At 42.6% G+C, this 25,284-nt stretch overlaps 1 protein-coding gene across 3 annotated transcripts in view; it reads right to left on the reverse strand.

The window, feature by feature from the left end:
• Positions 1-11,347: 11,347 nt before the first annotated feature.
• Positions 11,348-25,284, reverse strand: part of MAPK6 (mitogen-activated protein kinase 6) — a 33,740-nt gene continuing 19,803 nt past the window's right edge. The window contains exons 1-6 of one of the 3 annotated variants that reach the window (XM_027688137.1): positions 25,202-25,251; positions 19,174-20,384; positions 18,301-18,445; positions 15,151-15,315; positions 14,324-14,525; positions 12,622-13,720 (exon numbers count right to left, since the gene is read on the reverse strand). In XM_027688137.1, coding sequence (XP_027543938.1) covers positions 12,622-13,720; positions 14,324-14,525; positions 15,151-15,315; positions 18,301-18,445; positions 19,174-19,728 — 2,166 coding nt within the window. In that variant the 5' untranslated portion in view covers positions 19,729-20,384; positions 25,202-25,251. Of the gene's footprint in view, positions 13,721-14,323; positions 14,526-15,150; positions 15,316-18,300; positions 18,446-19,173; positions 20,385-25,201; positions 25,252-25,284 lie in introns of those variants that run through there. The other 2 variants (XM_027688135.1, XM_027688136.1) reach the window with 2 other exon arrangements.

Raw genomic sequence — 25,284 nt, forward strand, 5'->3', positions numbered from 1 at the left:
GGCGACAGTCGTTTTCGAAGGTCACACACCCCATTTCTTTATGGCAAGTTTGCCTTCTGTGACTGACAAAAGCAGGACAGACCAAGTGTCTTCCATCAAACCTGGATTAAAAATGAAGTCATGTTACTTGGAGAACTGACAGTCCCACCAGAAATAATAGAGGCTGCTGACAGTTCTGGCTTCACGATAAAAAGCACCTTCCCACGTTGTCAAAAGAGCTTCTCCAGTATGGGCATAAATAAAGCATTATTTGAATGGAAATGTCAATGGCAAGGAGATATAAATCATATTGGTCTATTGCAAAAATAGGTTGTATCTGAAAAACATGTTCTTGTTTCTCATATATATGAAAATATACGTGCGTGTCTATAAACAAGACGTGCATATCTATTCATATCTCTGTATGTTTGTGTGGGATTCTGTGCATGTGTTTTACGCATAACGGTAGCTAAATTTACTTAATAAACAGTCATTCCCCTAAGAGCAAATGGTTGGTGTGATGCACTGAGGGCTGTTGTGTCAGGTTTGACTGAGTATCTTTCCCATACGTAAAGGTTGTAACGTAGCAACCATTGTTTTCTGCTCAGAAGACACCATTTCCAAGCTAATTGTCACCATCCTTTATCAGTGTCTGCTGTCATGGCTCCTGGTGCACTGCTGAGCCGGGCAAGAAACTCAGCAGCTTCCATCAACCACAATCTTGATGAAGGTGGCTGGGGAGAAAAGGGCTCCTCCTGTGGTGGCACACCCTTTGGTGAAGGAGATATTTGGCTTATGAGCCTGAAGTGCTCAGATAGCCTCACTGTGATGGCAAGCAACGTCTGGCTGCTGAGCAGGATTGTGGCCACTGCTTGGGAACAGCCCATGGCCCAGGCCATGCTGCAAACCCAGAGCAAGAGGCAGTCAGCTCTTCTACTATGTTATATGTGTATATATAAACATATACATACATATATATGTATGTGTATATAAATATATGCATACACACACATGCACACGCATCCCTGCATGAACGCCGGGATGAAGGAGAATTCCACCTCTCAACACTCAAATCAACTTTCTTTGCCTAAAGAACCAAAGCAATTTACCCCAAGGGACAGTAGCTGCAGTGCCCAGCTGCTGAGCCTGGATGAATACTAATACTGCTGCTGGAACTGGGGGTGTCCCTACCAGCCCAGAGCTGACACGAACAGGAACACCACAGGATCCTGCAATTGCTGCTGTGAGAGAACCCCTGGGCCGGGAGAAGGAGGGGGGGTTAACTATTAGAAATGCAAAAACAAGTTACATCTCTTCCAGCAGGCACCATCCCTGGAGGGGCACTGGCTGGCAGGCTGGGGGACAGGACAGGGACCAATCTGTGGCTGCAGAGGCCAGTGCAGTCCCATGTCACAGCCTGGCAGGATGTCACCTGAACAGGGCACTGCCAGCACCCCGCACTCTGCCCCGCTGGGCTCACAGCCCATGGAGGTGTTGGGTGCAATGCCAACACAGGGTTATGTAAACGTAAAAGCATTTTATATAAGCCTATTTTATCTGCAAATCATTTATATTTAGAACACCTATTTCTACTGGAAACACTAAAACCATATTACATAAGAGCTTGTTTAAATCCTTTGGCTTAAGGCTTGGGCAGGAGGAGGGGTTGGTTTGGGCATGGTGCATTCAGGCTGCAGTTTATAATCACAGTCTCAACCGGCAGCCAAAGCCCAGTCTTGAAATCCTTTCTGCTTTCATTCCACACCGCCCTGACAATAGCAGAATACTTCGCTGAAGGGTAATTTTCCTCTTCCTCAGTGCTGCCTTCGTGTTTGGAAATTTTCATTTATAATGCTCTGGATGTGCTGCCAGGGTAGAAGAGACGGCAGCTCAGCAGTGCCCAGCCAGCCTCCTCGTGCCCGGGCTGTGACAGCAGGTGGGAACACTGCTGACATCACCTGAAGGGCTGCCGAGTCATTCTCAGAAATTAAAAAATGCATTAACTGGAACTGACTATTTAGCACTATAAAATTACTTACGTCGGCATTCGTGCAACAGTATTTTTTAAGGAATTAATTGTTCCCCAAAGCCCTCCCCTGAGAAAGATGCAGGAAAGGTGGTGATGATGGCCATAAAATACATGCCCAGTGCACCAGAGGCAGCTGAACCCCTTTGGACACCAGCCCTCGGGCCAGCTCACACTGCCCTGCTGAGGCCCTGGAAATGTTTGCTTCCCACCATATGCCAGAAAAAGCTGCTTTCCTACAGGGCTGGGATGAGCCTCACCACTCCACACCATATTGTTGGGCCATGGTGCACACGGGGTCTGTGTTAGAGCCTCCCCATGGCAATGCAGCACAGCTCTGGGGGTGGCAGCCCCTGCCCGTGCAGGCAGAGGTGCTATGGTGGCTCACCAGCACATGGTGGGTTCCAGCACTGCTGTGGCAAACAAGTGCTTAAGCAGCATTTGGATGCTGCTCCCATCTCGGTTTCCTAGTGTGAGAAACTCCAAAAACAGAGAAGTGGAAGATCCCACCTCAGAGTGATGATGCCATCCATGAGACCTCCCTGTTGGCCCAAGCTGTGAGTGCTGTCATGCTGAACAGCACAGCTCCAATAATAGCAGGTACAACTGACCCTCTGTCCTTTCCAGTCAGTCTGGACCAAACCTATGCTTTTCTTTTCCACGTCGACGTTGTCTCTGAAAGTAAGATCAGGAATTACTCCTCCCCCGAGGGGAATGGCTGGAGCAGCAGCTGTGAGCAGCAGAACCCCTGTCAGAGGCATAGAAATGCCACGAGGCAAACAGAGAGAAGTCCTGGTAAACACCACCATGACAGTCACTTGTCTGGGGCAGCTGTGTGAGGGTAAGAGCGTGAGGGAGGAGGATCTGGTGGGATTTCCCGCAGGACTCATGGCGGATACCAAGCAGCTCTGAAAGCCCAGAGACACAAGGTCACCGCTCTGCCCTCCAGCATCACCCCCCAGGTGGGCATGGCCTATGCCAGGGGCACCTTCCCAGGCTGGCAGCACAGCCCCCAGCAAGCTCTGCTCCTCTGCTGCTGCAAAGGCCAGCCAGCAAACTCCAGCACAGCCCAGCATCCCTGCTTGCTTTCCAAGGCAGCATGGCCAGAGCACTCTCTCCAGGCTGGATGTACGGTCTCCAGGCAGGATGCACTGCCTCCACAAAACACACTGCTCTCCCAAAGGAGCAGGGCTGAGCTCTCCCACTGCTTTCTCGTCTGGATGCTACTTTTAATCACCATCATTGCTTCAATTCTCCCTGTAACTGCTCCATATTCCGGTGGCATGGTTCATTAGTTTCTATAAATGTCCAGGACATTGCAGAGATTTCAGGGACAAGGTAAGAGCTAAAGTTGTAAGTCACTTTTTTTCCTTTCCTTAAGGCTTCTCACAAGGTGACTCAAACTCCAGTGTCTGGGGGAGTCTGGTTTGTCCCTCTGCAGTCAGCACCCTGCTCTTGCAGGATGAGGTTTAACTGCTCCATCTTCCATTTTCCCTGCTGCAAAGTGGAGAAGGCAACACAGAAATTACTTAGGGGTGCAAGAGGAAGGCAATTAACATCTGCACATGCTGCAAAGCCTCTTGAGACATGTTTTCCCTCACCAGGAAGTGAAGGTGGCTTAAATTGTTTGAAAACCATCTCATCCCCAAATTTCTGTGAGCTTAGCCAGGCAGATAATGGAGCTGGTGTGCTCTGTAGCAGTGAGATGGGGTGCCCTGATGTCCAGAGGCAACATTCCCTGCTGGGAATTACCCAAGGGCATGAGCAGTGGCGTCTCCAACTTGGGTTTTATAGCAGCTTCATGAGTATTTTAAGGAGAAGGGGGGAAGGACCAAGATGATCTGCAGCTGACCTGCAGCCACTGGCCTGTGCTGAGGGCCTGGATCTTTCCTGAGCCCTCCGGGCTGTTTGGCTCCACCATCCCCAGGGATGGTGCTGTGGCTGCCCTGCCTGCTCACCCAGCTCCACACCGCTGCACACCACTGCTCAAATAGCTTAAGCAAATTCTTCTCATACTTCACTTTAGCCAGGCACTGTAAATTGGGTTGAAGTGGTGCCTGGAGAGGTTTCTGGAGTCAAATATTTAAAATTATCATGGATCTGAACTGTTTTCTGGGCTGCCGCAGGGGTGTTGCTCCCCATACTCCCCTCCTGGTGCACAGGGGGCTTCCCAGATCTGGTTCCATGAGTATTAAGCTATCTCTCCTGAGACACTGCCTGCAGACACCAAAATTGATGTCAAAACCTGCAACAGTGAAGAAGTTCAGTTTAAAAATTTATCTTTTTATTTCTACTTGGACAGAAATCGTGCTGGGGCTGATTGTTAAAGGAGCTGGGCATCTCCCTGCTCCAAAAAACTGCCTAAGCTCCAGGGGCAGGCGGGCCACTGACTCCAGTCAATTATTTCACTTTAGGCACTCCATCTCTTTCTATTATTTATCACCTGTCATAAAAGTCAAGTGATGTAGTGGACATCTGGGACATTCATGGATAAGCATAGGACTATTTTATGGACCTGGAGAGCAAATTCATCTCATTGTTTGAGCATGAAGAAGAGAAGCTGAGGCTATAGGAAACAGTAGTCACAGTGGCATCTTCAGGACCCAAATCATCTGGAACACTGGTGAGAAAAGCAACTTCCAGATACACCAGGGAAAGCCAGTGGAGCCCAGCTTCACTGCTGCAGGACCTGCTTTACTGAACTTTCCTCCTCAGCAATGCCTGTCCAGCTGGGATGCTTAACTGGGAGAAGACCTGATGGCTGAAAAGAATCACTCTGAGTTATCCGAGCCAGCTGATTAAAACTAGTGACATGGCCCTCACCCAAAGGCTGGATAGCACCTTGGACTCATGGAAAACAGCAATTTTTTAGTTGTCTTAAAGAACAAATCGGTTTGGTTCAGCCTCAGAGATCTTAGTATGCATTTTCTAATGGCACAGTGACCTCATAAATTATGAGGTACTGCGTTCACTCTGCTTCTGAGCATGGTCTACACATCCTGGAGACTGAGACTCGCAGTGTAGAGCCCTCTCATGAGCCCACCACGCTCTCCCAGGTTGAAAGCAGCATGTGGCACTCGGGGCTTTCATGCTCACAGAGGAGCAGAAACACCTCAGTGCTGCGTGTGAGAGTCACTTGATGAGCATCGGACAACAGGCCGTCACCAGCCACAGCAACAACCCCTGACAGGTCACAAAACAGCTACTGGTGATGGGAACCAGCTCCCTCATCCGTCCACAGGGACCTGCCCCCTGCTGTAAATCCACAGCAGTAACTGCTGCTGTCAGCCCCGGAGAGGAAGAGGCTGTTAGCAAGAGAAAAACACCGTTTGGTTTTTATTTTGTCTGAGGCTGGAAGGACGCCACGGATCGCAGCTTGGAGAGCAGGCTGTGATCAGCTGGGAGATATACAGCTCCCTGCTGACAGCCGGGCTGGGGAACAGCTCCATCCCAGCGCCTGGCAGGTCGTGTCGGTTAAATAAATGTGATGCCAGGCTGATGTGCTGGAGGGAATGGTTTATGACCTTCATCCCATGAAAAAGAAATCAGGCAGGTGTTGGGAGAAGGTGAATGAACACATTGGTGTAAATAACCACGATCAGTCCTATTTTGGGGAGCACAAGGTACCAGTCTGGCAGCGGGTACCAACTGGTACCAGGCTGGCAGCTGTGCTGCCTCTGCCTCGGGGCTTTGGTGTGGGCCTAAAACCACACGAGAACTGGGTGTTTTCCCCCAAGCAGCCCTGTGTGAGAACCTCTACAGCCAGCCAGCCCTGCAGCCCCACTGTTACCAGCTTTCCAACATCCTGTTTTCACCAGGATTATTTTAATCTTCCAGTTTTCCATCATATTTTTCCTCCTGCCCGTGCCAACGCAGACCACAATTCCCGGCAGGCAGGGTGGAAATCTCCTGCCCGGGCTGCAGCAACATTCTGGAGGATGAGCTGGACTCGCCCCTGGTTGTGCCTGGCTCCTCTCCACTGCCAGTGCTGATACCTGCTGCTGGCCCCAAAGCCCCACCATGGCCAACCAGCTGCTTCACAGCGAGTCATTTTGGGTCCACTCAGATAGCAAATCGCTCGAGCAACTCTGTGCTTCCATATTTTTGCCTATGTTGGCTGAAGAACTAAAAGACTAGCTTCACTGCTGAGGTAATTATGCTTTTTTCAAGATGAGAGAAATGATACAAGGTACTGATTAACTATCCAAGAGCCACACAGGTATGGGCAGCCAGAATCTTTCATGTTCCTCCCTGCTAGTGGTGACTTTTTTGGCAGCTGCAAATGCTGAGCCTCTCTGTGGCTGCCCAGCCTGCCACAGCTCCACTTAGGCTTCCAGGGTTTGCTTTTCTCTTGGATTTGCTCTGTCCTGGATGATGAATCTCCTTGTTCTGTGAGGGTCCCTAGGCCCGTACCAATGAGGTTTGTACTTTTCCTTGCTGGAAATGGATGCTGTACCCCAGGTGATGCAGTTAGCAAGGCCAAAAGAAATACAGATATAAGTGCCAGCAATCCCAAAGGACATTCTGGTCCACTCTGCACTCCAATAGCTGCATAGACTGGCACTTTGCTGCTTCACAGGACTAGATGTGATGTAAAACTGAGAAACTCAAACACCTGAGGCTCTCTCTGTATACAGCAAGTAAAAAGAAAAAGAATCGTGGAAAATATCATGTGTCCAAAAGATAATTTAGTATATATAAGAAACTTAATCTTTCAATATGTGTCAGCATCAGATCTTCTAAGACTCTGTAACATTAGCAGAAAATATCTGAGACAAATATGATACAAAACAAAAACCAAACCCATCTGCTGTCTTAATCATAGGCTTTAAAAATGTCTCTGATAGTTATCCAGCTATTTCAAGAGCTGTACTGTTTAAATCTATATCCAAACAAACACAGAAGTCACAATAAATCTGTCATTCAGTTATTCAGGTCTATGGCTTTAAATGCTAAAAAAAAAGGTAAAATTCAAGACAGACATTAAAGGAAACATTGCTTCTCTACAGCCTCTAGCACTGAAGGTTTAAACTCTAATCCAGTCTGAATGGCATCCCTAAGAATAAGAATGAGAAAATGTCCTTTCGTTGTCAGAGTCTGGGTTTGGAGCCTGAGCTGCAAACTACAAGGTCAACCATCTTGTAAGGCAGAAAATCTACCCTGGCTACACTTGTGGTGTGGAGGCATCTTTTTTGGGAAGATGCTGTGGAGATGATTGCACAGAAAAATGACTAGGTTTATACTAACCTTGCACTAGTCATGGCAGGATTAGTGTGGCAAAGAAGTTTTCACAATGCACAGCACCAGAGCCTTGGGATATAGCTTGAGGAACATGTCAAAACTGAGATACAAAGGAAAGCCTGTATTTTATTTGGCCTCTCATCTATTCTGAGAGTGGCCAGAGATCTTTAACTTTAACAGGCAAGAGATCTTTAACTTTAACAAGCAAGAGATCACCCACAGGCTTTGGACTGTATTCAAATGGAAATGATTACTAGAAGATTATTATAAACTTAAACCAAAAGTTACAAGAAATCTGGAAGAATCAAATGTGTAAGCAAAGACACAAGTAATGCAGAACTACATCAAATCCAGACAAAATATATCAGACTTCTGCCAACGTTAGAACAGAAGAAAACCCAACAAACCATCAGCCACCAATTTGGTACTGACTCTGTGCTCTAGAAACACAGATTGAGTGGATTATCAGTAAGGGTAGATTAAGCCAAGCCCCCACTGACACAGAGGGGTCCCTCCAACCCAGGGGACAGTGAGGGCCCTTGGCAGCTCAGCACACTGCCCAGCGTGGGAGCCCTGCCATAGGCACCTCTCAGCACCTTCATGTTGGCTACCAGGCAACCCAGGCTGGGGAGGGTGAGAGGGATGAGAAGGGCAGTGGTATCGCTGGCTCTGAAGTTGGTAAATCATAAGTTCCCTGTCCCACACCCAGCTGCAAAACACACACTTTCGTATTTCATACCACAGATAGCACCCAGACTGGGTGACTTAAAGGTTAAAAGTAATTTTGGCTGCAGTAGCCCAGCACACAGATTACAAAAGGAATTTTATTATCAGAGTTCACTATAGAAGGGCTGCTCTGCAGTCAGGATGCAGCGGACGGATTCCAGAGGAAAGCCAATGATGTGTGGCTGCTGCCAGCTACTGACCCAGCTATTTGCAGAGTGTGGCCATACCTGGCCATCCCCACATCCACAGGGGCTACTGGGCAAAGCTGCCTCTGCACATGGCCTGGTACATGTAAAGCACCGTGTCACCAGCGCCAGTCCTCAGCCAAAAGAAGCCATTGAACTTTTCAGCAGTCAATATTTTAAGGAGCTCTCAAATAGCAATCAGAGTAAGCAGATAACCATTTTAAATATAGAGACACTGGAATGGAAGCCCGAGTGCGGGGTGCCAGCAGTGATCTGGATTATTTACTTGTTACTAAACACCCCATGGCATTACTTCCCAGGTTGTTCAGCTCAAGTCTGACGCAAACAGTGGCAGCAAACAGGAATTTACAGGATTTTGTAAGAACTGAAATAATTCAAGGAGTAAGGAACAATTTGGTTCAGGGCTGCTGTTGCTCAGGATTGCATCTTGGGAAGAATGAGGACAGGTTACTGTTTCATTATCTGCAAAACCCAAATGAAGACTTGACAAGCACTTCCAGGTCTCAGCAATGGAAAAGCAACATGAGTATAAACAAAGAAAAGAAGACTTGTGAGAGCAGAGGATGCTTTCCCTCTTGATATGCAGAAACAATCTGCACCACAACATGCCACTGAAGTCCTCAGGACCCTAGCTGCAGTTCTCTGGGTTTGCAGCATACACACCTGTAGAGCAGGGAACGAAAATCCACATGTGGAAAAACTTGCTACCTCTGACTACCACAGAGTTTAGAAGGGGACAATAAGAAAAAAGCAAAACCAGCTTCAGAGCAACATTAGTTCCATATGGAAAAAAACTCTCCCCCCTGTAAAAATGCATTAAAAACCTGTTCATAAACCCACGCCTCCAGGCAATAAGCCTGACCAAAGCAAGAACTTAGCAAGGCTTTAAATGGATGTCCCAGGCACGGCTCTAAGGGCTTCTCCAGCACAGAAATAGCAATAGCAAGGTAACAGGAAAACAAAGTAAATCAAGGCACACAGATTTTGCTGTAGGCAGCAAACCCAGTGCTGCAGAGACAGGCAGAGGAGGTGCAGCAGCAGCAGGGCCTGCCCCACTGTCCCAGTCCCCAGCGGGTTCCCAGAGCCCCATGTCCAGCCCACAGCCCCAGCACACCAGCAAAGCCCAGCTAAGACATGCTACTCACGCTGTAATCACACCACTAACAGCAGCGTGGGCAAAGACTTACAAAAATAGCTGAGACTATATATAGCAACTCTGATTTAATTGAAATTAAATAACAACTGTGAGAAAGCTAACTGACCGTTACTGAGAACTCCTGATCAGAACAAACTGTTCAGCATTGGGCCACTCTGCAATCACTAGATCTCATGTGATGACAATACAGCTAAAAGGCTTTGTCCTAGTCTATTCTAAACATCACCTCTTCGAGCTGAAGCTCTTGTTAGATATACTTTAAAATGCTGCCTTTTCACCAAAGGCCACATAGAGAAGAGGAATCTTAGAAAGATAGTTAACATCCTCAGTTCTTATTTGCTTTTTTGCTAAATAAGGGTGTTCCACTTTACTTGGCAAGCACCTTGGCTTGAAACAGTGGTCCCTTTATCTGGTTCATAATTTAAGCCTCTTCAATATTTTGTGTTTAAAGACAATTCAGTTGCTAGGTCACAGCCAAAGGCTACACATGTCACTGACCTATTTATTCCTGGCAGGGATGGGCAGGGCTGATGAGTGTGGGGCAGAAACCATCTTCCACCTCATGGGACCACCCTGTGACACCCTGCAGTTTCTGCAGGCTGCTCTCCCAACACAGGACTCCTGCAGCTCGCCAAGGGAGAACCCAACACCACACTCAAAGTACCTTGATCTTCAAGCAGTAGGTTTCACTTTGCATGGTCCTTACAAAGCATTTTTACTTTCTTTAATTGCCTCCACATAGAGAACTCTCTCTGCTTAATAATCCTGACTGCCTAGCTGTACCCTCCAGTGACCCGTGGAAGGGGCCTGTTATGAGCAGGGTTTTAACCAGAGCAGGTAGCAGAGCCTGTACAGAATTGCTCCCCCTGCACAACGCAGAAGACAAAGGTAGTGAAGCACCATGCTGGATTTAGGCTCAACACTTGACTCTCCCCTTCCTTTTAGTGTAAAACCTTTGTACCATTACAGCTTTGTAAGTACTGTTGTGTTCTCAAAAAAAAAAAGAAAAAAAAAATATGCTTCATTTGCACAAGATGTGCTTTTAAGCTGATTTTTGTTTCCATTTCTTATGCACTTCCCACCCACTGCTTTCATTCAATCTCAACAAAACCCACCACAGACTTAAGAACAGTCTCTGGCCCAGAGAGGGTCAGTCCCCCCACTACAGCCCCCCCACACCCACTGATGTGGCTGCACAAAGGTTCACAGACCCAACCCAAGGACACACACCCTGTCCCCTCTCCCCTCTGCCATGTTGAAGGGGCAGATCCTTGTTTTAGGCAAGCTGCAGCTGTGCTACCTGCCAGAGGAGCAGGGATGGAAAAATTTGGAGGAACTAAAACACTGTCATGGAAAAAGTTGTAGGAGTTTGCCAAAAGATGTAGCTTTTGTACGGTTAATTAGCTCCCTCAGGAACGGTTCTGACAGGAGGAACTGGAAGAGAAACACATACTGTTCCAGGGCTTGCTGCAACAGAGATCTGACCTGCACATTTTGAAACACCCCAGAGGAGTTACCTGGTCAAGCTCCCAAAATCCCCTCATGAGAGTGCTGCAGCCAGGCTCTTGGCTGAGGAACCCACACAATTACCTTCACTCCAGGTTGCCAGCGACAAAGGTGTTCACACACACACTCACAGCAGCTTTTCCACTTCAACGCTAGTCTGTCTAAAATGTTGGTAAAACAGCAGCATTCACTTATACTCTGAAAGTCAATTTTTTCCCCAAAAAATGTTTATGGACACTGCTGTACACTTACGCTTTCCACAGCCATACCAGTACACGGGATTGTCCCCAACACAGACTGCAAGGACTGGGACAGAAAGAAACTTGGAGTCTCCTTCCAGGGTGTTGCATCAGCAGCAGCAGCATTTCCAGGGTAGACTACAAGCCAGTCTCTCCTGCTTCCACGAGCACCCTGTGTCAGGCAGTGCAGGTGAACAGGCACAGGGCTGCAGGACAGGAGCAGCTCTTCCTCTCTCCGAGTGCGTGCAAAGCATCACAAACCAACAGGCATTTTGCTGGCCATGTTTTTATTTGTTTTTTGTTTTAAACAGGGGAGCCAATGATACATCCAGTATTTCAAAAAATCAGAAGGTAAAACAAATTTTCAAAAGACCGAGATGCTACATGCTATATTTAACCTAATTTTATTCATGCTTGCTTTGGAGGGGGGTCGGGAGTGGGACGGGAATCATTCAGTAAAAACAGACAGTAAAAACAAAATGTCTCACCATATAGAACTTTAACCTACAGTAATGTTGTACCTTAATTATTTCCATGCACACAACTAACATTACAAAATTTTTAAAAAATGAACACAATTAAGACTTCTAGGAGCATTTGATAATAAAGCAATTCCTAATTTCTTTTGTAGAGATCAAGCACCTCCAATTACAAATTCCTATACACAGTGAGTGCTTTACTTGAAATGAAAACTAAAAAATAAAAAATGTATTGGATAGCCTCAGAATAAGCCGATGTTAATATATATCCAGCTATGTAGGCAATAAAACCATAGTGCTAAACAAAACCTTTTATCTGAAAAGTAACTCAAAAATTAAGTTGACTTTCTATAATTACAGAAATATACTTATTTGCTAAAATAAATAAAAGTGCTGCATATTAACACTTCACTATAAAGAATGCATACCAGAACATTTATAAATATTGAATGATTTTTCAATAGGAATAGCTACTACAATAATGCTGGCTAAATAGAAGTGCATAATGAGAAGCACTATGGGTGGTTAATATTTTGCCACATACTGCTGTTACCTTGAGGTAGATAACACATGCGTACCAAATTCTGCATTCATTTCAGTTGCTGCTGGTATCATGTGTCTAAGAAATGTGTACAGTATGAAAAACTCTAAAATACGCATGAATGAAAAAAACGTTTTGGGAAAAATAGATATTTTCATGCAATTATGTACAGTCTCACTGTGTAAATTTCAAGGCAAGGTTCTTTTTCTGCAAAACATGGACTCTGTTTTACTGAGAGAATGTTTTTTACTTGGTTTAGTGCATTTTTTTTGTTACCTCCTGCATTTTGCATTATTTTGCTCTATTCTTTAATTTTGTGTGCAAACGACATGCCAGTTTAAAAACAAAACTAACTCATGTATAGAAAGTAATTCTGGATTGTAAAAACAATGGTAAACAGAAAACTAATGAAATCCATACCAAAATTACACCGTCTGATTCAAGTAAAAAAATTACTTACACTAGTAATAAAAAAAGACAAAACACATCTCATGAATATAAAAGAAATGTCTGCTGAGTGTTTTAGTTTAGATGTTTCAGAATGCTGCTGTAGGTTTTGTGGGGAATTTGGGGAGATGATTTCATAGCAGAAGGCGTTAGCGTGGCCTGTATTGACTTCAGAGGCGAACCAACAGGGCTGTGGAACTGAGGGATACCTATAGCCTCAAGCTGCTTGTTGAAGAGGAGTTCGCCACTGTTACTGAGAAAGCTCTCTTCTCTCTCCTTCTCCCCAAGCTTCCCCTCTTCTACTGGCTCAGGTTCTAGCATTTCAGCATCTTCTTTCTTACTAAAAAATTTGTCCAAATAACTGGTGTAAGTATTTTCTTTTTCAACTTGTTCATCTTTCCTGACTTCGCAACAGAACTGGTCTATGAGGAAGCACTCCTCCCCACCACTCACAAACTGACTGTCCCAAGAGGTTTGGTACAGAGCTTCTAACTGTGCCAAATTAGCCATTCCTTTCTCCTGCTTCTCTCTGCTCACCGACTTCGATATTATTCCTTTCAACTCTATTTGAGACACTGAACTATTCAAGTCATTTAATTTATCAACATCAGTAGACTCATGTTGTAAACTAAGCTGGATGGTTTCTGCTATAAAAGAATCAAAGTCAAATCCTTGATTCTTCTCCCTTTCTTTCTCAACGAGTTGCTGTGATGCTTCCTCAAGTGCTATCTGAGCTTTCACCAACCCATTCTTTTCACATTTAGACTTGCCTTTCTTATCGGACTTTTCTTTGCTTTGTTCCTTCCAGTTTGAAAGATCTATAATAAGCTTGGGCTCGTAGTAATGGTTTACTTCACTGTCTCGCCAAACTAAATTATCTAGGTATGAAGATGACCTCATTTTGTAATTACAAGTGTGACTACATTCCAGATCACAATACTTGTTTTCATGGTGATCTGAGTACTGCCAGCAAGGCTCAGTAGAGAAGTGGGTGTCAAAGGCAGGATCCTCCAGGTACTTTTCACGATCTCCATCCAAATATTTGCGAGGATCTACTTGCACTTCTTCTTCATCAGTAACATCAGAAAGAGCCCTTGGATCGCGCTGAACTTCATCAGCTTCAAAGTTATTATGAATAGGCCAGTCATGGTCTGAAAATTGACTTTCATGGTATCTGTAAAACAATTTCCTAAGTGTTAGCAGCTAAAAATTGTCTTCTAGCTCCAAAGACAGGGACAGTTTAGAATTTCCCTTACAGAATAATGACAATTCAACATAAAGTTATCCTTAATTCAACTGGGTACATCTTCCAGCTTTTAATTTAATCTGGCATAAGCAATCCCCAAATGCACATCTGAAAGATTTAAGTCTGGAATTATGTACAATAGCTCAATCCATTTACAGAACTCTTCTAGAAGTGTGTTTAACTGACTTAAGATGACTACTGTGAGTCTCTTTACTATTATATGCACTAAGCATTAGACAAGGCAATCATACTTAAAACTCTCTTTAAATACAGTTTATTTTTTAGAGAAATATTTTGGGGAAAAAAAAATAACAGAGTGATTAACTTTAGATTCTAGAGTCCTGAGTGCATCTCAGGAATGCATCAGCATTTCCAAGTCAGTGTAATGAATTATAAACTCAATGAGAATGTCTATATGGGAAAACTTTATACTCAGGTCAACTTCAGAAGAAGAAACAAACAGAAAAGGAACTGATGCCTGCGAAGCACAAAACCATCCAGTTATGTTATCAAAGCAAATGATAAATTTACCTTTCCCAATTATAAATATGGCTGTGACTTTCATCCATTAGCAGAATATCATCAACCTCATCTTCAATGTGAAAAGGATGACTTGAAATAGGCTCATCCGTTGGAAAGGAATAAATGCTCATGTAAGGATGGGACAAAGCTTCTTCTGCTGTCAATCGATCCATGGGACTAAACGTCAAAATTTGCTCCAGAAAGTCCAGTGCTGCAGAGAAAAAGTTACCATTAAATGGGACATTTCAGACACTCAGAATTTAACATTAAGGTGCAGTGCTTTGCTCTAGAGCTCTCCTTCCTTCACAGTAGCCACCCGAGAAATATCAGCTACTGACAGTACAGTGCCAAATATGCATTCCAGAGCCAGCAGAAAGCTGGAAGAGTAAATCAAATCTAAGGTCAACAGTAATTTAACTTAAAGCATGAAAAAATACTGAGAGACAAATGCTTCAAGCTGAATCAGTATCCACCAACACCAGGAAACACTGCTCTTACTTTGGTTGGGGGACTCTTTTAAAAACATTTGGAAGACAGTTCTTTTACACTGACTCCATTCCAACGTTCCCTTATATATAGAAGGCCAGTGTCTCAAAATAGAGCAATTCCAGTGAAAATAACTCCAGCAGAGATTCACAATTCTACTCCAAAGATCACCAAGCAGCTATTATGGAAGCAAATTATTTTATTACAGCAGAAGACAATCGTTCTGCAGAGAATGCAGATTCTTCTAACTCAAAATTGCTTTTAACAATCACATACCTGTACTGCAAAGTTGCTCTCACTATTTTATAACGTTGAAATATGGGAAGTATTTTTTTTTTAAATCTACTTACCTTCAGGACTGATGCCTGGAAGCAACTGAGTTAAAGGTTTGTGTGGCTCAGTCATATCGTTTCTAATGTAAACTGGAATTACATTGAGAAGCTCCTGACGGTCCTCCTCATGTACAACAGGAATTGATTCTAGAATCAACTGCATCTGTTCAAGTTCATGCGCACCTGAGCACCAAAGAGAAAATACAAGCTGCCATTTCAACTTCAAACACTTCTGACCCCTGTACATGAAAGGCACGTCAAAGTTTTGTGCTCTGAGCAGCTATTTCCAGTAAAAGATTCTAATCTCCTACAACAGAGGAAAGGGTGAAGTTCTGAATTTAAATGATAATAAATCTGAAGAGCTCTCAAGAAATGCCCTGGTGCAAGAAGAATTACAGAGCTGCTACTCACAGATAAAGCGACCTAACCTTAAGCTTTTGCAAGGATGTTTTTCACCATGGATGAGGTACTCTACAAAACACCCTACTTTTTTGTTATATATTATATTCTGCAATCCTTTCCTTTCAACTGATCCACCTTTATTAATTCAGTATTTGACCTCAGTTTGAATTATATGCCCCTTCCTTATAAAAACAGTAGCAGCTTAGCTCAGGAAGAGATCTTACAGGTCAATATTCTACTCTGAAATCCTGCATTAGCTGTCAGGTACAAGACAAAAATCACCTGTCAGTTAAGCAGAGTGATACTGTTTTTAAAAAAAGTACTGTATTATGATTGAAATTACAGTATTCTTCTAGCACTACCTGAAGTCTCCCTGGGTAGGAACCAGAAGGGCCCATACACCAGGTCAGTTTTGAATAATGAACAGCATATATATTTGGAACTGGAGTTAAACTCATCTCATTGTTCAGCTCCAAGAAAGATGCAGCAACCTAGAGATTCAACTAGCAGGTGAAACTATATAGGATTATTTGCATGCCAGCATTTCCCTCCTTCACCAAGCAGCTCTGGGCAATGACAAGCAATACTGATGCATGTGACATTACATATAAAAATAAATGGGGCCAGCAAGAGACTGCACATCTCAAAACCTACACACTATCAGTTCACTTCAGCAGCCTGCATTGGAAATCCTGTCAGGTGACCTAAAGAAAAGCTGAGGCAAAGTCACTACAGAAAATCTGAGAGACCCATGTTCCCCAAATGAATCAGTGCTGCCTCCTGTTAACTTCTTTACTGGACTGAAAAAGCTGTTTTGTCCTTCTGCTTCAAACTACTAGAAATTACTTAATATGTTATCTATCAGATTTATAGTGCCTGTAATTTGTTGGAAAACAGATTCTACTGCATAATTACTGCCATCTTAAAAATTAATCAGACTTCTTTCTACTATAAGCAAAATGAGCATTTTAAAATATTCATTTAGTAAAAAGAACCAGAGAAGTTGTTTGGAACAGCAACTGAATTCCTCTGCCTCAACTTCCCTTCCCTCATTTATCCCAGGTATTCTGCAATTTTAATCTGCATTCTTCCTTCCCATTCTCATCAGCTTTCCGGAGAGCAGCATTCCTAAGGGATGGTTCAGAAGTAGACAGGAAGCTGTAAATTAACCAAATCAAGCTCTTCAAACAACTTTGCAAAAGAATTTTATTCAGAGTCTCATGACAGGATCACTGTCGTATCTCCAACCATCTTCCTTTTCCAAATGCGTGACATTAAGAAATCCACTTTTCTTTAAGATTAGAAAACCATGGCAGTGCTACATTTTCAGAGGGACACATCCATATCTAAAGATATTTTTCTAGGGATCTACACAACACGATTCCCAAGCCTACAAATTTAGGGGTTTGGTTACTAAGACCAAGTTTAGAAAACAAAATTTAACTCACTAAACAGCTATTAGGCCAATAAAAATTTGTGAAAAATACCAGTGCTGCTTAAAAAAAAAAAAAAAAAGCCAAATTGCTGGCAGTTGTGATCAATGTGCAGACTTTCTCCTACTATTTCACTGTTTGCCAGTAGAAGTGCTTGATGCAATGGGAGCCTAATAAATCTCTTATCAGCCAAGCATTTAATACACTGTGGACCTTACTCCAGTAGTTAGAAACTCAAAGAGTGAGCAACTCCCTGCAAATTAAGCAAAACCTCTGCACATATTAATCACTGATTTCTACCAAATAATGCTTTCAAGTGACTGTTCTCCATTAATAATACTTAACTGGAAAAAGGTGATTTCATTACCTTTACATGCAACACTAAGAATTACTGCAGAGGCATCCTCTTAGTCCACACACATTTGAAATGTAAGCTTAGTTCTTTGGGGTTTTATCTGTTTTACTCCAGTAATTTAGACCAACAGGAGCAAATCCAAGAGCAAGCCTGAATAAGACAGCTGCTGCTGAGGCCCCAGGGTGCACACAAAATCAGCATTTCAGGTTTACTGCAGACTAGAGCTCATCTGCTCCCATGGCCCGAACGCCTGTCAGCAGGTGGAGCACACTGGTGACCTCCTACAGTGCAAATGACAGTTTCATTTCATCTAAAAGGCTCCTGTTTGTGCACTGAGCTAAATCAGCAATGTGGTACAGGATGGCCATAAGAGAGCTACTTCAGAAATTTCCTCCTGGTCCTAACCAAAGCACTAATACAGACGTGTCCAATAAGACCAGAGCATTTGCTTCCTCTCTTACCAGAAGCAGCTGGAGGCTGCACATTTCCTTGCTATGTCACACTAAATTTTACATTTTTAAATCTTCAATCTATACCACTGGGACTTCATAATTTAAAATATAGAGAAGTAGGAAGTGATTAGACTGACTACCTTAAACAGAACAATCTTTATGCACATGATAGTCAGGGCATTCATAATCCTCAAATACTCCCTGGATACACCAATTCACACAGGTATTAGAACCTTAGGTATCCAATAAATTTAGCTCGACATAACTGCAGACAGATTTACCATATATGATTATTGCATTAAATTGTGATTTGTTTAAATACACACCAATACAAGTAACAAAATTGAAGTGTCTTCTGCTTTACAAATACATCCATTTATAGTTTATATAACTGCACAATAATATAGCATATTCTGATAGTCAATGACTACTGACATTAACCATGAGAACCAACCTTTCTTGGGGAAGATAATTAAGCAGTACCACTCCTTTTAGGAATATGCACACATATTTTTATTCTACCCACCTGCAAAGAGGGTTTTCCCAGTCAGCATTTCAGCAAAGATGCAACCTGCAGCCCACATGTCAATGGCTTTAGTGTAGTTGTTAGGAGAAAGCAAAAGACGGGGCGATCTGTACCATTTAGTAACCAATCCTTCAGAAAGATGGCCCTAATGAAATTAATTAAAAGGGAAAAAAAAAAGGAAAAAAAAAATTAGATTTTTAAGATGTATTTTTTTAATTACTTCTTTCTCATTTTTCTAAACGCACTACTAGAAGATTTCTTGGTCTCAAGGTCCCAGGGATTGCACCACATGCCTCCTACCACACCTTTCTACCTCTTTAAATGAAATACAAGTATCTTTACGAGTGAACAGCAGCAATATAGAACTATGACACTATGTATTAGTTAAATGAGGTACTGCAGCAAAACTTTCTCGTTCCCAGGTGCCAAATTAATGCAGAGATGATACTGAACTCTCTTGTGAAACCTCATCTAGACCAGGAAGACAGCTATCTCTAAACCAATCCCAGGAAGTAGCCACACTTGCACATTGCAAATGCACCTCCTATAAACTTATCTAAGGCTGCTATAGTTATGTCTTTAAATGTTGCTCTTAATCTCAGGTTATGTTTTATGAACACAACTAGTAAAAAAAAAAAAAAGAAAAAGGACTACTGCAAACATAAAATAAAACTGAGACAAAACATGTCATTCAGTGATCTGTTTTACTCTATTTGCAAGCATTCCAGTTCTACTGCATGACCCCTAACATGACAGCCCACCTGCTAACAAGGCCTTCCACAGCCTGTCTACCTGTGCAAAAGGGAGGAAGATGCTATTTCAAGAAGGCACAGCTGTCAGCACGTCACTTAGATATTCCCACTCTCTGCATACCTTGTGGGAATAATGAGGATCCATGATTCGTGCAAGACCAAAGTCACCAATCTTCAGCACCAAGTCTTCAGTATTAATGAAAAGATTAGCTGGTTTGAGATCTCTATGCAGAACATTTGCAGAGTGAATATACTTGAGCCCACGTAGCAGCTGGTACATGAAAAGCCTGGCATGATCTTCCAGTAAAGGGCCTTGCTCTAGCAAATTAGCCAGATCTGTCTCCATGTATTCCTGGACAATGTAAACACAGTTCAATTCTGTAAGGGAGCCCACGTCATCTGTTAACTGGCTTCCACTGGGACCAAGAATTTCGAATACTTTGACAATGTTATCGTGGTCAAGTCTTCTAATAATTTTGATCTCACGTAGAGCATGTTTAACACTCTGGGGATCTGTAAGGACAATTTTCTTGACAGCCACTCTTTTGTCACAGTCATTATCGACAGCAGAAAAAACTAAGCCATTTCCACCACAGCCCAGTGGTTTTAAGTCCATATAGCGAGAGCCCAGATCAAAACCATGAATGTTCATGAGACTTTCAAATTTTTCTGCCATTTTTAAATTCTTTACGTTTCTTTTTCCTCAAACTACTAAGCTTCTGTAAACACACGGAGACACTTCCACTGGTATCTGAAGGAAAGGTCTTAGAGAAAGGGAGAAGAAACACTTGGCTTTGACGGCAAGATGGTTTCTTGACACTCTCATTTCATTATGAGCCAGCCAGGCCTGTTGTGTCCCCTTGAATTTAGAGCCTGTAAGCTCTAGAACTCAAACTGAGCATAAGATAGAAAGATTGCAGCATTCATAGTTCAAGAAAGGTGCAGCATTTCTGCAGACATTGAAGAAAATACTCACAAGAAACTCAAACGGAATGAAATGACATACTATGCACTCAGCTCTACTGTGCTAAACTGGTTAACATTTAACAAAAATGTGAATAAATATGCACATAATAGGCTTCTATTAACATCCTCCTCCTCACAGTGCAGATACATTCAGTGTTGGACTGGTCCTGAGCAGCGTCATTCTATGGTGCTGGTAAGCACTATGTTTTTTCCTTCTTCCTCCTTTTCCTCTCCTTTGTTTACAGTCTAGTTAAGTGGGAAACTGGCAGCTCTTGATTTACAAAAGATGCCTTCTGTTAATGATCAGGTGGCTCCAGCTCACCACAATCACAATCAAAGCTACCATCCATTTTACTCCGTGACAACCTGAAAAGCAGAGAAAAATACATCAGTACTGCAGCACATACAAAAGTCTTTCTCCTCCCCCAGCTCATTAAGTTAACAAATAAACAATTTATTTGCTGTCCAGTTACAAAATACGAAGCGATCACAAAAGCTAAACTAATTAGAAATGACATATAGTTTTCTTACTTGTGGTAGAAAACTGACAATATTGACCAACCACCATTTCTAAACATATAGCAAACATTTTTTATATAATCTATTGAAAATATACAGCACACAATGAAAAATCCTCCTGAATCTTAATAAAGAAGGGAATAACAAAGAAAACATCTCTACTGGAGAATTACCAAGAGACAACTCAGACACAACAATATCCTTAACATCAGTCACTAAATTTTGGAGTAATTCTTTTCATTGAATTTTTACTCAAAGACAAAATCAGGTTTAACTATTTCATCATCATAAGAAATAACTGGGTACTGTTCACACAAAAAGGGTAAGGCTTGTGCACTCCAAGTATTTACTGACTTCCCAGAATATACAGCACACATCCAGTGCCTTAAAAGCTTCTAAAGGTTTTGGATAAAGTTCACCAACATCTCAAATAATAACTTTGTCTCTACAGACTCATTATTACAGGAATCATAGGGGTAATTCATACATATCAGACAAATATTATTACTTTAACAGTTACTTCTACACTTATCCAAGTAGATTACAGAGAAAAACTAACAGCATGTACATTTTACAGAGTAAATATTCTACAACGACTTCCTCTGACATATGGCACTTTCAGACATCATTTATTTTTTAATAGTGTAATCAATTCACCTACTATTTATGAAAAAAAAAACCACCTGGTAATTTTCTCAGTAAGTTCCTGTCAGCAGCAGCAGAATGCAGTCATAAAGACACATGCTGGATTTCTGTACAACATCCTCTTTTCTTTTAAATGCTCAAAAATGCCACAAAGAGAAGAGTCAAAGGTGTAACTTACACAGTGTGGTCAGGTTTGGGCAATTCCATTACAGGTCACTTTTACGTTCTTCCCCAACAACTACAGGTCACATCAAACCACTAAATGCCTTCTGTTCAATCTTAGATTAACAAATTTCAGCTCTTCGCCCAGCTCTCTACGTAAATCTAAAGGTCTCTAAACTATCCCAACACTTAATTTTAAGAGTGTTATTCCCTAAAACTGTGCTAGGATTTCAGTGGGACAACTGAAAGCAAAACAAGTCTCCTCAATCCTGACAGAACAGCAAGAGCAGCTGACAAGTTATTAACATATTCTAAATAATGGCCTCAATTCACTAAAGTAATCAGAATTGTACAGAGAAAAAGAAAAAAAAGGAAAGAAAGGCACACTGCCAAACAGAAACAAGACTGTTTCAACACATTTAAATATTGCCTTTCCTTAGGCTCAAGCCTCACTGTCACAAAACACACAGCCCCAATGCCCTGGGCTCACTCACACTCTCCTCCCACACACCACCTGCCTCCAGGTACTTACACAGCCATAAGACAAAAACAAAGGAGGAAACACATGCTGTTCTCTGCTCAGTTTCTTTTTAAATGAAGATCACCAAATGTAGTATTTCTAAACTGAAAAGCATTGAGCTGTCCTCCACTGATGTGGTGATCTTCAGTTTTCTCTACTCAGTACATGGAACTATTGCCTTGGGATTCCTCTCTTTGAGCACTGGCAAGTCCTAATTATTAACAGTGTTTTACAAGGGTTTATAGCCTCAGCACAAACATAATAACACTATTACTTTTCCCAAAACTATCTTTTCGATCTTTCTATCAATACTAAAACAAAGTGAGGACCTCTCTTAAAATACCCATGAATTTACTTAAAGAACAAAAATAAAATTTATCCTTACGAGGACAGCATCAGTGACTATCCAACACTGTTCACAATTATAAAACTCCTAAAAGTGTTTTCTTACTCACATGTATCACTTCCAGGATCACTCATTCTGAGCTGCTGACTGTAAAACAGTTTACATCACCCCATTTTCCTTTCATTCTGACACCTCCCCTTTCAAATTAGTATGAGCTACAAAAATGAATTTCCATAACATTTTAAATTTTGTGCTAACTCAAGGTCCAAGGCCTCTGTTCAAACACCCTGCAATAAGCTGTATTTTATATCCTTGGGACCATCTAAAACCAGTTGTATTCTTCCTCATAATTAGGCTTATTGTTTTACATGCTGATGTCTTCAATATGCAGCAATGCTGAATCTGTTTGCACCAGCTGGGTGACACATCTGGAACCTCTCTTTTAGCTAGTTCCATTAAATAGCACAGGAACAGATTCAAAAAGATGACCACCAACAGCAAGGATTAAGATCTCTTCACTCTAACTCAAATCTTACCCCCTACTGCCATGACTGAATGAGGGGAGCAGCAGAAGTGCAGCACGACTGCAGCAATGACTTGACTGCTTCAGGGAGAAAGGGAGTTACAGCCCACTTGCTTACTGAAGCAGGAGCCCTAAAATTTTCATTCTGCACCTCTGAAATGATGCATTTTTCACCATCAGCTTATACTACAACTCCTTCCACCAGCTAACCACTAATTACGATGTTTTCAGGGAGCATGTAATGATCTCCACAATCAGAGTGATTTAGCTAAGAAAACAAATGCTGGCAACATAAGCAACCCATTGCAGCCTTCAATTTGACCCTATCCTGATACAAACTTCCTATCTGTGAGCAAATTACTTAATCCCAAACTCAGTAAAAGCAGGGTCCAGCTACCATTCAAACCAGGACCTAGTTCTAGGAAGCTGACCAAGAGGCAGCCCATCTACCAAACACATACAGTACCCTCACAAGAGCATGGTGAGGACAGTCAGGGACTGTCCTAGCAAAAATGCTCCAGTTTTGAAACATATTAAGATCCAGTAATCAAGAGTGATCTTTCATTTATTGCCACTGAAAATTCTATTTTAGAAATGTAACAGATGCTGGTGCTGTAGCAGGTTCACATATTCTCATCGAACCAAAAAGTTAACCCCAAACTTTCCCTTCCTCTAAGATGATAATTACTTAAAGGGTAATCAAGTAGGAGAAATTAAAGCTTTTCTCAAAGCAAAAAAAAATGAGCTCCAAGTAACTTTCTTCTTTGCGTTTTAGAGTAGCTTTTAACTTTAGAAAATAATGAGATGCAGGGTTTCTCTAGACACTAATACTTACGAAGTGTAACAGCAAGAAGTTTATAAATTTTCAGTTTCAATGGTCCAACTGTCTACCCTGAAAATACACACTAAATACACAAAACCAACAAACTCTCCTCAGTTGTGTATCTGTTCTAACCACTTAAAACACATCACAGACTACGGTATAAAGAAGGAGGGGGGTTTATCACCCCAAGTTGTGCTGAACAGGCTACTGACGCAGGCACTGACGTTTTCATTTAGGATATCCCCTTTCCAAGACTACCTTTTCTTTTTTTTTTTTTTTAGTGATGCTTTTATTCCTTCCTCCCACAAAGTTTAAAGAGAGAAACACAAAGATACGGGTTTGTTCAGTGGTTTACAACTATGCTTTTAAAATGGGCCAATTCTTGGGACAGGGCAATAGAAGTGACCCACGGAAAGCCTTTGAAATCATCCCCAGTGCCAGCAGACATCGTCACACATGACCAGCTTCAAGCATTACGCAAGCAGCCCCTTCAATTGGTGCTCAACTTCTGCACGTGGATTTATCACAGTTTTCAGGAAACAGGATGTGCACTGAATCAGGCAGGTATGAGATGTTTACTTTTTCAGAAATACAAATAAGACCGAAAGATACCAGTTAATATGATTATGCCGATCATATAATGATCAAATCATTACTCACAAGAGAAAGACCACGAATGACTAATTACATATTATACAACTGCTAAGTACTATCCCTTTGACTATAAAAATACGGGGCACAGAAGTATTTTTTTTTTTAGATCAGCCACGTTGCAGTCAGTAGGCAGAGTGAGTCATCGTCCAACTCACGAAACTGTCGCTTTTCTACAGCCTCCTACTTGCTCCCCACACTGTTTAGGGAACTCTGTGCTGGCAGTAAGCAAACGTTACTATTAGTTTATAAATCTTGTGAAGTATCTGTAAAAACACACAAGAATCAAGCCCGTTTTGCTGCACTGTGTATAAAAATGGTTTGGCCGTCCTTTTGGGGTAATTCAGTGGAAACTCCCCAACTGAAAAAGCCGACCATCAGTTTACCACAGCCTCTTGCACCTCGGCAGACCTGCTACAGTCTGCTGTTCCACTGAACAGTTAACCAGTCAAGAGTGAATTAAAGATAACAACCACACAAGCAAGGACTGAGCCCGAGCTAGGGGCTGAAATCAAAGTTCCCATTTTAGCTTTACAGCTAAATACATTTTTTGAACGCAATTACCAACCCAAAATGTACCTCTATTTTAAGCCACTGCTTTCCGGAATTTGTAGCCCGTTTATAAACACATGACAATGTTATTTATATATATACACATAAAAAGCTTGTTGCCAACCGCACTGTTATCAAGGCTTGCACCGGCCATAAGACAACATGCCGAACACCGCTTCTTTTCCCACAACACGATTAACAGCCATTGTCAGGCTGGTCCCTGAATTAGCCAGAAAAAGAGACACATCCTACACATGTCAAGTGAGAGCATCCTGCCTGCCCAGGCAAGGGTCCCTGCTCTCCCAAATCCCAAAACTCGAGCAGTCTCTCTTCAAGCTATTTCCGTCGGGCGTTTCAAGCTACTTATCAGAGTCTTAGGTCACTTTTCCCCACAAAAGGCTACCGGATCCTGCGGGCGCCCGGCAGCCGGAGCGAGCGGTACCTGTGCCCTCTCTCCCGGCTGGAGAGCAGCGCCGATCGCAGCAGCAAAACTCCGCAGGCTGTGGATGGGCCGGGCCCCCCCCC

Source organism: Neopelma chrysocephalum, unplaced genomic scaffold, assembly GCF_003984885.1.
Source record: "Neopelma chrysocephalum unplaced genomic scaffold, ASM398488v2 Primary Assembly neopelma1_75, whole genome shotgun sequence".
Lineage (NCBI taxonomy): Eukaryota > Metazoa > Chordata > Aves > Passeriformes > Pipridae > Neopelma > Neopelma chrysocephalum.